This window comes from Cibotium barometz, chromosome 1 (assembly GCF_041138505.1).
Source record: "Cibotium barometz isolate CiBa-2024 chromosome 1, ASM4113850v1, whole genome shotgun sequence".
In the NCBI taxonomy this organism is placed as follows: domain Eukaryota; kingdom Viridiplantae; phylum Streptophyta; class Polypodiopsida; order Cyatheales; family Cibotiaceae; genus Cibotium; species Cibotium barometz.
Genome location: NC_141046.1, coordinates 20,411,306 through 20,425,010, shown reverse-complemented (window position 1 = coordinate 20,425,010; position 13,705 = coordinate 20,411,306). Strand labels below are relative to the sequence as shown.

Here is a 13,705-nt window from a genome sequence, read left to right as displayed (position 1 = left end):
GAATATACTACGACAATCCAAATATTCCATATAGTGAGATTACCCAATCCAAGCCCTCGGGACTCCTAGCTTCCCTAGCTGTCATGTGCATCCTGCACTTGGATGCCATGGCGATACTACACCAATGTGAGGCCGTAAGGCATGATACTAAGCATTTTTGTGACCCTTTTCCAAGGACGAGTCGCCCTTGTGACGCCAAGGGGGAGTGGGAGTTGTGCTCTTCCTGCAAATGTCAGTGGCATGCCCGTCTTGCAATCATTTGTAACCCTCTTGTACAATGTAATGCGTCGTGTTGTCCCGGGCAGTTATCAGGCCACTGGTTGGGTGCCTGTGTTACAACTCCTCTGATTACATGTTGGCAAAGCATCAGACACACGAGTAATACATGGGAAAACCAATGGCGGCATATGAATGCACATCACAACATATGAGATAAAGAGTGAACGGGTAATGTGCATGGGTGACTGTAGTAGGCCAAAGACTCAGTGATGTGTATCATCCAAAACAGCCCCTTTATCTGAATCAGACCTTCACTCATTCTGGCTAAATAACTGGCATCCGAGGCTGCTACAAATAACGATTGAAACTTCTATTTCAGGGGAATATTGGTATGATGAGGTCATTGAGCATGATGCTACCAGCGGGGACACGGGGGGCATGTGAGTATGGTGTGTGGCAGATAAAGTACTCACTTGACGCCCATGGTCACTGGTATATATATTGTTGGGTGGATTAACATATATGTCATGCTAGGTTTTCTTTTGCTTATTTGGAGTTCATCTTCTTCCTTCTCTCACGTTTTTGCATTGAAGCTAGAACACAAGGCTTAGGGTTTGGTGCTTGAGGGATTGACATTCGGTGTCAAAGTTTCCGGTTTCTTTCTTTGGGAGGCACAAGTGATTTGCTGCTTTTCTTGGTGCTTGCTTCAGTGTTCTTGTGGGGGCGGGGGCGGGGTTGTTGTTTGGGGGTGTTTGGGGGTGTTTGGGGGGGAGGGGGAGAGCATGCAAGTATTCAGTTGCTTGGTGGGGGAGAGAAGAAAGCACCAACGTTGTGCTAGTGCCTAGCTTTTCTGCATTATGCTTTGGGTGGGGCTTCCGCTTTTTGGAACCTTTGCTTTCCTCTAAGGTATATATAGCAGCAGGAACAAGGTGCTGGGGGGGGGGGGGGGGGGGGGGGGGGGGGGGCAGGGTTGTTGTTTGGGGGTGTTTGGGGGTGTTTGGGGGGGGGAGGGGGAGAGCATGCAAGTATTCAGTTGCTTGGTGGGGGAGAGAAGAAAGCACCAACGTTGTGCTAGAGCCTAGCTTTTCTGCATTATGCTTTGGGTGGGGCTTTCGCTTTTTGGAACCTTTGCTTTCCTCTAAGGTATATATAGCAGCAGGAACAAGGTGCAGTCTATGGAGCTCTAGGATTTGTTTGCATATTATAGATTAGAAGCTGCCAGCCGCCAACGAATGTTACCGTTTGTCACCATCTGTCCATCAAGCCCCAAGCTGTGGCAGTCAACTGCGGCAGGGGGGCGGGGGGGGGGGGGGGGTGTTGTTGTTTGGGGGTGTTTGGGGGGGAGGGGGAGAGCATGCAAGTATTCAGTTGCTTGGTGGGGGAGAGAAGAAAGCACCAACGTTGTGCTAGAGCCTAGCTTTTCTGCATTATGCTTTGGGTGGGGCTTTCGCTTTTTGGAACCTTTGCTTTCCTCTAAGGTGCAGTCTATGGAGCTCTAGGACTTGTTTGCATATTATAGATTAGAAGCTGCCAGCCGCCAACGAATGTTACCGTTTGTCACCATCCGTCCATCAAGCTCCATCATCGCCTCCGTCTGCCGCAGTTGACTGCCACAGCTTGGGGCTTGGTGGTAGGCTTAGACTTCCACAAAGCACACTAGTGCTTCTCTACACACAAACGAATCGAGCCTATCTCTCTCTCTCTCCATCGTGCCTTCTCACCACTACCAACTGTGCAGCTAATAAAGCGGCAAATGTGCAGTAATCATGCCTTAGTCATTGGCACCTCTCGGCCATACTCATTAGCCCTATGCCTGATATTTTGGAAAGTGGTATACCATCTAATGGGGGCTGATGCTTCTCTCATGTTTCACGTTCTTGGTATTCCATGGAGAGTTTTGTATCGCTCCAGTAGATAGTTTTGTTCTGTTTTCTATTTTATTTTCCATTCCATGATGAGATATGCCATGGACATTATTAATATAACTTTTTTTCTTAGTCTCTCTCTCTCAACTGTACTTGCTCGAGGACCAGCACAGAGAGCTCTCACGAATTTCTTCCATACCACCACTCCGAGGGCCGATCCACCCATCATACCTAGACCACAGGCTAGTGTAGGAGCTCAGCCGAGAGGTGTGACACTCGACAGAGCCACTGAGTTATGCAGAGCTCGATGCCCCAGACCCCATGGCCCTCACCCACGGCCACGCCACCACAGGAAGATCCGGGCCATCATCTCCCATCATCGCAGGTCCTTCTGGAGGCACCTCAGTTTTACCACCTTGAGCACCATGTCACAGTGGCCCATGAGGGATGTATTAGGGTGATATGAGAGCTCTCTGCTCATGTACCTAGATCAAATTTTAAAGTTCTAGATTTTTGTTTTCTTTATTACTATTTTGTACCCAGGATGATGTACCTCATGGATATGATGTAACCTTTTGGTCTCATAGGTCATCATCGCAGGACCTTCTCGCGCCACCTCAGTTTTACCACCTTGAGCACCATGCAGCGGCCCATGAGGGATGTATTAGGGTGATATGAGAGCTCTCTGCTCATGTACCTAGATCAGATTTTAAGGTTCTAGATTTTTGTTATCTTTCTACATCATCTCCCATCATCGCAGGGGGGGTTGTTGTTTGGGGGTGTTTGGGGGGGAGGGGGAGAGCATGCAAGTATTCAGTTGCTTGGTGGGGGAGAGAAGAAAGCACCAACGTTGTGCTAGAGCCTAGCTTTTCTGCATTATGCTTTGGGTGGGGCTTTCGCTTTTTGGAACCTTTGCTTTCCTCTAAGGTGCAGTCTATGGAGCTCTAGGACTTGTTTGCATATTATAGATTAGAAGCTGCCAGCCGCCAACGAATGTTACCGTTTGTCACCATCCGTCCATCAAGCTCCATCATCGCCTCCGTCTGCCGCAGTTGACTGCCACAGCTTGGGGCTTGGTGGTAGGCTTAGACTTCCACAAAGCACACTAGTGCTTCTCTACACACAAACGAATCGAGCCTATCTCTCTCTCTCTCTCCATCGTGCCTTCTCACCACTACCAACTGTGCAGCTAATAAAGCGGCAAATGTGCAGTAATCATGCCTTAGTCATTGGCACCTCTCGGCCATACTCATTAGCCCTATGCCTGATATTTTGGAAAGTGGTATACCATCTAATGGGGGCTGATGCTTCTCTCATGTTTCACGTTCTTGGTATTCCATGGAGAGTTTTGTATCGCTCCAGTAGATAGTTTTGTTCTGTTTTCTATTTTATTTTCCATTCCATGATGAGATATGCCATGGACATTATTAATATAACTTTTTTTCTTAGTCTCTCTCTCTCAACTGTACTTGCTCGAGGACCAGCACAGAGAGCTCTCACGAATTTCTTCCATACCACCACTCCGAGGGCCGATCCACCCATCATACCTAGACCACAGGCTAGTGTAGGAGCTCAGCCGAGAGGTGTGACACTCGACAGAGCCACTGAGTTATGCAGAGCTCGATGCCCCAGACCCCATGGCCCTCACCCACGGCCACGCCACCACAGGAAGATCCGGGCCATCATCTCCCATCATCGCAGGTCCTTCTGGAGGCACCTCAGTTTTACCACCTTGAGCACCATGTCACAGTGGCCCATGAGGGATGTATTAGGGTGATATGAGAGCTCTCTGCTCATGTACCTAGATCAAATTTTAAAGTTCTAGATTTTTGTTTTCTTTATTACTATTTTGTACCCAGGATGATGTACCTCATGGATATGATGTAACCTTTTGGTCTCATAGGTCATCATCGCAGGACCTTCTCGCGCCACCTCAGTTTTACCACCTTGAGCACCATGCAGCGGCCCATGAGGGATGTATTAGGGTGATATGAGAGCTCTCTGCTCATGTACCTAGATCAGATTTTAAGGTTCTAGATTTTTGTTATCTTTCTACATCATCTCCCATCATCGCAGGGGGGGTTGTTGTTTGGGGGTGTTTGGGGGGGAGGGGGAGAGCATGCAAGTATTCAGTTGCTTGGTGGGGGAGAGAAGAAAGCACCAACGTTGTGCTAGAGCCTAGCTTTTCTGCATTATGCTTTGGGTGGGGCTTTCGCTTTTTGGAACCTTTGCTTTCCTCTAAGGTGCAGTCTATGGAGCTCTAGGACTTGTTTGCATATTATAGATTAGAAGCTGCCAGCCGCCAACGAATGTTACCGTTTGTCACCATCCGTCCATCAAGCTCCATCATCGCCTCCGTCTGCCGCAGTTGACTGCCACAGCTTGGGGCTTGGTGGTAGGCTTAGACTTCCACAAAGCACACTAGTGCTTCTCTACACACAAACGAATCGAGCCTATCTCTCTCTCTCTCTCCATCGTGCCTTCTCACCACTACCAACTGTGCAGCTAATAAAGCGGCAAATGTGCAGTAATCATGCCTTAGTCATTGGCACCTCTCGGCCATACTCATTAGCCCTATGCCTGATATTTTGGAAAGTGGTATACCATCTAATGGGGGCTGATGCTTCTCTCATGTTTCACGTTCTTGGTATTCCATGGAGAGTTTTGTATCGCTCCAGTAGATAGTTTTGTTCTGTTTTCTATTTTATTTTCCATTCCATGATGAGATATGCCATGGACATTATTAATATAACTTTTTTTCTTAGTCTCTCTCTCTCAACTGTACTTGCTCGAGGACCAGCACAGAGAGCTCTCACGAATTTCTTCCATACCACCACTCCGAGGGCCGATCCACCCATCATACCTAGACCACAGGCTAGTGTAGGAGCTCAGCCGAGAGGTGTGACACTCGACAGAGCCACTGAGTTATGCAGAGCTCGATGCCCCAGACCCCATGGCCCTCACCCACGGCCACGCCACCACAGGAAGATCCGGGCCATCATCTCCCATCATCGCAGGTCCTTCTGGAGGCACCTCAGTTTTACCACCTTGAGCACCATGTCACAGTGGCCCATGAGGGATGTATTAGGGTGATATGAGAGCTCTCTGCTCATGTACCTAGATCAAATTTTAAAGTTCTAGATTTTTGTTTTCTTTATTACTATTTTGTACCCAGGATGATGTACCTCATGGATATGATGTAACCTTTTGGTCTCATAGGTCATCATCGCAGGACCTTCTCGCGCCACCTCAGTTTTACCACCTTGAGCACCATGCAGCGGCCCATGAGGGATGTATTAGGGTGATATGAGAGCTCTCTGCTCATGTACCTAGATCAGATTTTAAGGTTCTAGATTTTTGTTATCTTTCTACATCATCTCCCATCATCGCAGGGGGGGTTGTTGTTTGGGGGTGTTTGGGGGGGAGGGGGAGAGCATGCAAGTATTCAGTTGCTTGGTGGGGGAGAGAAGAAAGCACCAACGTTGTGCTAGAGCCTAGCTTTTCTGCATTATGCTTTGGGTGGGGCTTTCGCTTTTTGGAACCTTTGCTTTCCTCTAAGGTGCAGTCTATGGAGCTCTAGGACTTGTTTGCATATTATAGATTAGAAGCTGCCAGCCGCCAACGAATGTTACCGTTTGTCACCATCCGTCCATCAAGCTCCATCATCGCCTCCGTCTGCCGCAGTTGACTGCCACAGCTTGGGGCTTGGTGGTAGGCTTAGACTTCCACAAAGCACACTAGTGCTTCTCTACACACAAACGAATCGAGCCTATCTCTCTCTCTCTCTCCATCGTGCCTTCTCACCACTACCAACTGTGCAGCTAATAAAGCGGCAAATGTGCAGTAATCATGCCTTAGTCATTGGCACCTCTCGGCCATACTCATTAGCCCTATGCCTGATATTTTGGAAAGTGGTATACCATCTAATGGGGGCTGATGCTTCTCTCATGTTTCACGTTCTTGGTATTCCATGGAGAGTTTTGTATCGCTCCAGTAGATAGTTTTGTTCTGTTTTCTATTTTATTTTCCATTCCATGATGAGATATGCCATGGACATTATTAATATAACTTTTTTTCTTAGTCTCTCTCTCTCAACTGTACTTGCTCGAGGACCAGCACAGAGAGCTCTCACGAATTTCTTCCATACCACCACTCCGAGGGCCGATCCACCCATCATACCTAGACCACAGGCTAGTGTAGGAGCTCAGCCGAGAGGTGTGACACTCGACAGAGCCACTGAGTTATGCAGAGCTCGATGCCCCAGACCCCATGGCCCTCACCCACGGCCACGCCACCACAGGAAGATCCGGGCCATCATCTCCCATCATCGCAGGTCCTTCTGGAGGCACCTCAGTTTTACCACCTTGAGCACCATGTCACAGTGGCCCATGAGGGATGTATTAGGGTGATATGAGAGCTCTCTGCTCATGTACCTAGATCAAATTTTAAAGTTCTAGATTTTTGTTTTCTTTATTACTATTTTGTACCCAGGATGATGTACCTCATGGATATGATGTAACCTTTTGGTCTCATAGGTCATCATCGCAGGACCTTCTCGCGCCACCTCAGTTTTACCACCTTGAGCACCATGCAGCGGCCCATGAGGGATGTATTAGGGTGATATGAGAGCTCTCTGCTCATGTACCTAGATCAGATTTTAAGGTTCTAGATTTTTGTTATCTTTCTACATCATCTCCCATCATCGCAGGGGGGGTTGTTGTTTGGGGGTGTTTGGGGGGGAGGGGGAGAGCATGCAAGTATTCAGTTGCTTGGTGGGGGAGAGAAGAAAGCACCAACGTTGTGCTAGAGCCTAGCTTTTCTGCATTATGCTTTGGGTGGGGCTTTCGCTTTTTGGAACCTTTGCTTTCCTCTAAGGTGCAGTCTATGGAGCTCTAGGACTTGTTTGCATATTATAGATTAGAAGCTGCCAGCCGCCAACGAATGTTACCGTTTGTCACCATCCGTCCATCAAGCTCCATCATCGCCTCCGTCTGCCGCAGTTGACTGCCACAGCTTGGGGCTTGGTGGTAGGCTTAGACTTCCACAAAGCACACTAGTGCTTCTCTACACACAAACGAATCGAGCCTATCTCTCTCTCTCTCCATCGTGCCTTCTCACCACTACCAACTGTGCAGCTAATAAAGCGGCAAATGTGCAGTAATCATGCCTTAGTCATTGGCACCTCTCGGCCATACTCATTAGCCCTATGCCTGATATTTTGGAAAGTGGTATACCATCTAATGGGGGCTGATGCTTCTCTCATGTTTCACGTTCTTGGTATTCCATGGAGAGTTTTGTATCGCTCCAGTAGATAGTTTTGTTCTGTTTTCTATTTTATTTTCCATTCCATGATGAGATATGCCATGGACATTATTAATATAACTTTTTTTCTTAGTCTCTCTCTCTCAACTGTACTTGCTCGAGGACCAGCACAGAGAGCTCTCACGAATTTCTTCCATACCACCACTCCGAGGGCCGATCCACCCATCATACCTAGACCACAGGCTAGTGTAGGAGCTCAGCCGAGAGGTGTGACACTCGACAGAGCCACTGAGTTATGCAGAGCTCGATGCCCCAGACCCCATGGCCCTCACCCACGGCCACGCCACCACAGGAAGATCCGGGCCATCATCTCCCATCATCGCAGGTCCTTCTGGAGGCACCTCAGTTTTACCACCTTGAGCACCATGTCACAGTGGCCCATGAGGGATGTATTAGGGTGATATGAGAGCTCTCTGCTCATGTACCTAGATCAAATTTTAAAGTTCTAGATTTTTGTTTTCTTTATTACTATTTTGTACCCAGGATGATGTACCTCATGGATATGATGTAACCTTTTGGTCTCATAGGTCATCATCGCAGGACCTTCTCGCGCCACCTCAGTTTTACCACCTTGAGCACCATGCAGCGGCCCATGAGGGATGTATTAGGGTGATATGAGAGCTCTCTGCTCATGTACCTAGATCAGATTTTAAGGTTCTAGATTTTTGTTATCTTTCTACATCATCTCCCATCATCGCAGGGGGGGTTGTTGTTTGGGGGTGTTTGGGGGGGAGGGGGAGAGCATGCAAGTATTCAGTTGCTTGGTGGGGGAGAGAAGAAAGCACCAACGTTGTGCTAGAGCCTAGCTTTTCTGCATTATGCTTTGGGTGGGGCTTTCGCTTTTTGGAACCTTTGCTTTCCTCTAAGGTGCAGTCTATGGAGCTCTAGGACTTGTTTGCATATTATAGATTAGAAGCTGCCAGCCGCCAACGAATGTTACCGTTTGTCACCATCCGTCCATCAAGCTCCATCATCGCCTCCGTCTGCCGCAGTTGACTGCCACAGCTTGGGGCTTGGTGGTAGGCTTAGACTTCCACAAAGCACACTAGTGCTTCTCTACACACAAACGAATCGAGCCTATCTCTCTCTCTCTCCATCGTGCCTTCTCACCACTACCAACTGTGCAGCTAATAAAGCGGCAAATGTGCAGTAATCATGCCTTAGTCATTGGCACCTCTCGGCCATACTCATTAGCCCTATGCCTGATATTTTGGAAAGTGGTATACCATCTAATGGGGGCTGATGCTTCTCTCATGTTTCACGTTCTTGGTATTCCATGGAGAGTTTTGTATCGCTCCAGTAGATAGTTTTGTTCTGTTTTCTATTTTATTTTCCATTCCATGATGAGATATGCCATGGACATTATTAATATAACTTTTTTTCTTAGTCTCTCTCTCTCAACTGTACTTGCTCGAGGACCAGCACAGAGAGCTCTCACGAATTTCTTCCATACCACCACTCCGAGGGCCGATCCACCCATCATACCTAGACCACAGGCTAGTGTAGGAGCTCAGCCGAGAGGTGTGACACTCGACAGAGCCACTGAGTTATGCAGAGCTCGATGCCCCAGACCCCATGGCCCTCACCCACGGCCACGCCACCACAGGAAGATCCGGGCCATCATCTCCCATCATCGCAGGTCCTTCTGGAGGCACCTCAGTTTTACCACCTTGAGCACCATGTCACAGTGGCCCATGAGGGATGTATTAGGGTGATATGAGAGCTCTCTGCTCATGTACCTAGATCAAATTTTAAAGTTCTAGATTTTTGTTTTCTTTATTACTATTTTGTACCCAGGATGATGTACCTCATGGATATGATGTAACCTTTTGGTCTCATAGGTCATCATCGCAGGACCTTCTCGCGCCACCTCAGTTTTACCACCTTGAGCACCATGCAGCGGCCCATGAGGGATGTATTAGGGTGATATGAGAGCTCTCTGCTCATGTACCTAGATCAGATTTTAAGGTTCTAGATTTTTGTTATCTTTCTACATCATCTCCCATCATCGCAGGACCTTCTCGCGCCACCTCAGTTTTACCACCTTGAGCACCATGTTTCAGCGGCCCATGAGGGATGTATTAGGGTGATATGAGAGCTCTCTGCTCATGTACCTAGATTAGATTTTAAAGTTCTAGATTTTTGTTATCTTTCTTTATTACTATTTTGTACCCAGGATTATGTACCTCATGAATATGATGTAACCTTTTGGTCTCATAGGTCATTTTGGCCTTTTGAAGACGTTAATACAACTTTCTTTCTTTCTTTCTTTCTCTCTTCAGATCCACCAATTGTTGTAACCTTTTTGGTCTCATAGGTCATTTTGGCCTTCTGAAGACGTTAATATATCATTTCATTTCTCTCTCTGTCTCTCTCTCCCCTACCTCGCTTCTACGACCTCTCCATTCTAATCTCTCTCTCTCTCTCTCTCTCTCTCTCTCTCTCGCATTATAGTTTTCAAGATGTTTGCATTGTCAAGTAAAAGGTTGCTTGAAGCTTCTGCATGTATCATTGGTATATTGTGCAAAGTTTGCCAAGGCAGTTGTAGCCTAGCAGTTAGGTGCAGTTTACTCAAGACTGAGAGGTCCTGGGTTCAAGTCCCAGCTGGTGCTCCCCCCCCCCGGGCCTTCCCCTGATGTGGCTTGCGCACAAAAATTGCCTTCGAACGGGATTCAGGATGTGCCTTGGCAGAGGACAAAATTATCTACTAGGAAAATCTACCACCCAGGGAAAAAAAGGTGCAAAGTTTATTTAGGATTTACTTAGCTGCTTACCATTGTTTGGAAGATGCCAAATGTTACAAGCAGTCCCTAAACATGTACTAGACACTTTTATATCCTCATCAAGCTAAAACATTTGATTTTTTTGGGAATAGAAGATCGACAAGTTGACTCGTAGTAAGATGCAACAAGACATTTTATATACAAAAGCTTCCAGAAGACATGAACAGCAAAGGCATTTCAAATTATTTTCTTTTTAGTTTTGAAGTCTCACATGTTTATAATGGTCACTAATCCCTAGACAAGAAACAATTATCCATTGAACCTTGTTTTAGTGGTTATGTTACGAAAAATCGTTCTTTTACGGGCTCAAGTTAATTTGAAGTGTTCCTGTATTTTGTGTAGGGCTGTGCTTTTGAAAATGCAGGTGCCTCCGTGGATATGCTCATAATACGTAGAGGCCATCAGTACAAAAGTCCGTAAGTATTTAGTGTTTGGACTTGCTTAAAACTTCAATTCTATTTTGGTATCTGTTGGTGGGCCGATACCTCTGTGATGATGGTGGAGGGATTCGATCCCCAACGTATAAATGTGTGTGTGTGTACACGTACATACATATACACATGCTTACATACATACACTAGAAAAAAAAATCTGTTTGTACTTAATATGTTGTAAGCCAATTATCTGGTGGTGATGTTGTACTTCTTTGTCTTTTCAAGGCAGTTTTCGTATACTAGAGTTTTCGGTTATTTCAAGCAACCGAGGGAACCAAATTGGCAAAACAAGGAGCGACTCAGAAGAGTACGGAGATTGCCAAGTTAATCAGGCTATTGTGAAACTGAATGTGGGCGGTGTAGATCAGGCAAGTCAGCTTATCCAATCCTAATCATACAACTGCTTTGTGTAATTTTTTCCCCTTTCCTTGGAGTGTTGTGTGTGCACGCCTGCATGCACATATGCTTGAGTATTGTTTACAAAAGGCCAAAACAACCTATGAGACCAAATAGAAAAACTTAAAGACCATGGAGGTCTTGAGCCAAATCTGTAGTCTGGCAAAGAGAGAGAGAGAGAGAGAGAGAGAGAGAGAGAGAGAGAGATATACTAAGCGTCTACTAAAGACCCAATGGGCCTATAAGACCAAAGTGATACAGTAATGTCCATGGCATATCTCATCATGCAACGGAAAATAAAATAGAAACAAATCAAAACTATCTCACTGGAGTGATACAAAACTGTTCATGGAAATCTCATCATGGAATGCCAAAAACAGGAAACATGAGAGAAGCATCAGCCCCCAATAGATGGTATACCACTCTCCAATATATGGTATACCACACTCCAATGAGAGAGAGAGAGAGAGAGAGAGAGAGATGTGTATAACATCTACAAAAGTTCCGAAGGGTCTATGAGATGTGATCCATCACTAAACTGGATGTCAAGACAACATGAGAAAAGAAAAACTAGCTGCCAAAAGACAAATAAAAGGCTTACGTATTACGTAGACCTTGAAGTACAATATGGTGGGCACAAAAGGTTTATGATGAGACCTAACAGTAGTACAATCTCTCCATGAAAATACGAAAACTGAAAAAAGGAACTAGCTACCTATACTATGAACATGTGTCGGTGAAAAAGGTAGTAGCCATGTGGCTAATACAAGATGTGTAGTGGGATGAGAGAGAGAGAGAGGTATACATACATTCATCCAATACATGACATGCAGTCAATACATACCATACACACACAGATATAATACATACACATGCATGCAATACACATATTATACATAGATGCATACATGCATGCCTACATACATTCAATACATACCATACACACACAGGTACAATACATACATACATATAAACGTACATACATGCATGCATACATACAATACATATATCATACATACATGCTTACATGCATGCCTACATACATGCAATACACATACGTATGCATGTATGCATACATACAAACAAATGAAGTAAGAAGAGAGGGAGTCTTGGTGAAGATGTTTGAGCCTTAAGTTACACATGATTAATGTAGCTTCTCATCTTACCATTTTTTAACTTACCTGGCTAGGATAGGTCAGGTTTTAATGGTTAAAATCTATCTTGAAAGTGGTAAGAAGACATGGCAATGATAGTTCAGGTGCACTTGATTTGGACAGATGAGTGCAGCAGAGGGTATTGGGCCAGTGGATGCTTTAAGTGATGCTCTAAGGTAAGCGCCATTCAAGTGATGCAAGGGATGTCATAGCATGTAATCTAATCTGTGCATGATGTATATAGTCTAGAACTTGGGTGTACAGACTTTTAAGAAGTCACAGAACTTGTTAACCTGAAGTTTTCTGCTGGCGTAATGCTTATATGAGATATTATGCTTACCTTCATTTTCAGAAATGCTTTAGAGGCCCACTATCCTCAACTAGCACGTGTAGAATTGGCAGACTATAGGGTCCGTTTATTGGAACCAGTGGATTCACGGAAAGGCACCTTATCCACCACTCGAGTAATCATTGATTTTATCGATAACCTGGGCAACAAATGGACCACTGTAAGTCAAGTTAACAACATGAATATCAACATACATTTGGGCTGCATTGCTGGGATGGCTTTTTTCTTAATCTTTTGAATATATGAAACACTAATAGAGTCAAGATTTTATGATGTACTTAGGTGGGTGCACACTCTTCTATTGTGGAAGCGAGTTTTCGTGCCTTAGTTGATGGCTTGGAATTTGGGATCGTAAACTGCTCGGAGGTGAGTTCTTGTAGTCTGATTGAGCTAGGTTTTATGGTGTGGTTTGGATCATTCACTGTGTTTTTTGGATTTTGGAAGAAACATTTGGTAACCCAATGTGGGTTGTGCAGGATGGATGCAACATTTAAGTGCAGGCATTGAGTTTAGGGTAGGGATGGTGTATATCTGAGAAAAGTCAAAAACACCCTACCAGTTTTGTCAAAGAAATGGCTCTCACACTTGCCAACACGCCTACAAAGCTGCCTGTAGCATGTCTATGAAATTTGTGGACTTTATAGAGAGAAGTGCAAGTTTTATAATATAATATGCTTGACAATGAGTTTTGTTTAAAATAGGATGGTGTGTGTACTAAGGATTGTCAAGCGCTTTTGATGGGCCATGCTTTGCCCACCACCCCCACCAGGCATTTCTTCTTCCAAACTTTATGATGGCTTCTTTGTCTTCTTCTTCTTTGAACCATTTGTCCTAAACTTTATTTGTAAATTACTAGCAACATTCTTTATCTCCATTCTAGGCAAATAGTCTTTTCACAAGAATTCCCATGTGACTTCTTTCTTTTCTTACAAAATGAAAAGAGATGTGGAAATTATTTTGGGTATCTAGCTCTCAATTGAGTGCTTCTTCATGAGTTATTTGTGGGTAGAGCTTTACTCAATCTCTTTCCTCAAGATGATCACATTTTAAAAAAAAAAACTTTGTCTCTTGTTCAAATCTTCTTGAAAATAAACTTTTTGTCGAAGATGCTTATTATAACTTCGAGCAAAAAACGTAGTAGAAATCTTTGGACTTCAGATGCACATAGCATTAAAGCCTTCTT

At 45.1% G+C, this 13,705-nt stretch overlaps 1 protein-coding gene across 7 annotated transcripts in view; it reads left to right on the top strand.

Annotated features, from left to right (window-relative positions):
- LOC147641711 (uncharacterized) overlaps nucleotides 1–13,484 on the top strand; it is an 88,644-nt gene extending 75,160 nt beyond the window's left edge. For 6 of the 7 annotated variants that reach the window (XM_086798814.1, XM_086798809.1, XM_086798804.1 and 3 more), the window contains 6 exons: nucleotides 10,532–10,605; nucleotides 10,853–10,991; nucleotides 12,297–12,349; nucleotides 12,526–12,682; nucleotides 12,805–12,888; nucleotides 12,999–13,484. In XM_086798814.1, coding sequence (XP_086654940.1) covers nucleotides 10,532–10,605; nucleotides 10,853–10,991; nucleotides 12,297–12,349; nucleotides 12,526–12,682; nucleotides 12,805–12,888; nucleotides 12,999–13,016 — 525 coding nt within the window. In that variant the 3' untranslated portion in view covers nucleotides 13,017–13,484. Of the gene's footprint in view, nucleotides 1–10,531; nucleotides 10,606–10,848; nucleotides 10,992–12,296; nucleotides 12,350–12,525; nucleotides 12,683–12,804; nucleotides 12,889–12,998 lie in introns of all 7 variants that reach the window. The other variant, XR_015265979.1, reaches the window with a different exon arrangement.
- The last annotated feature ends 221 nt before the right edge of the window (nucleotides 13,485–13,705 follow it).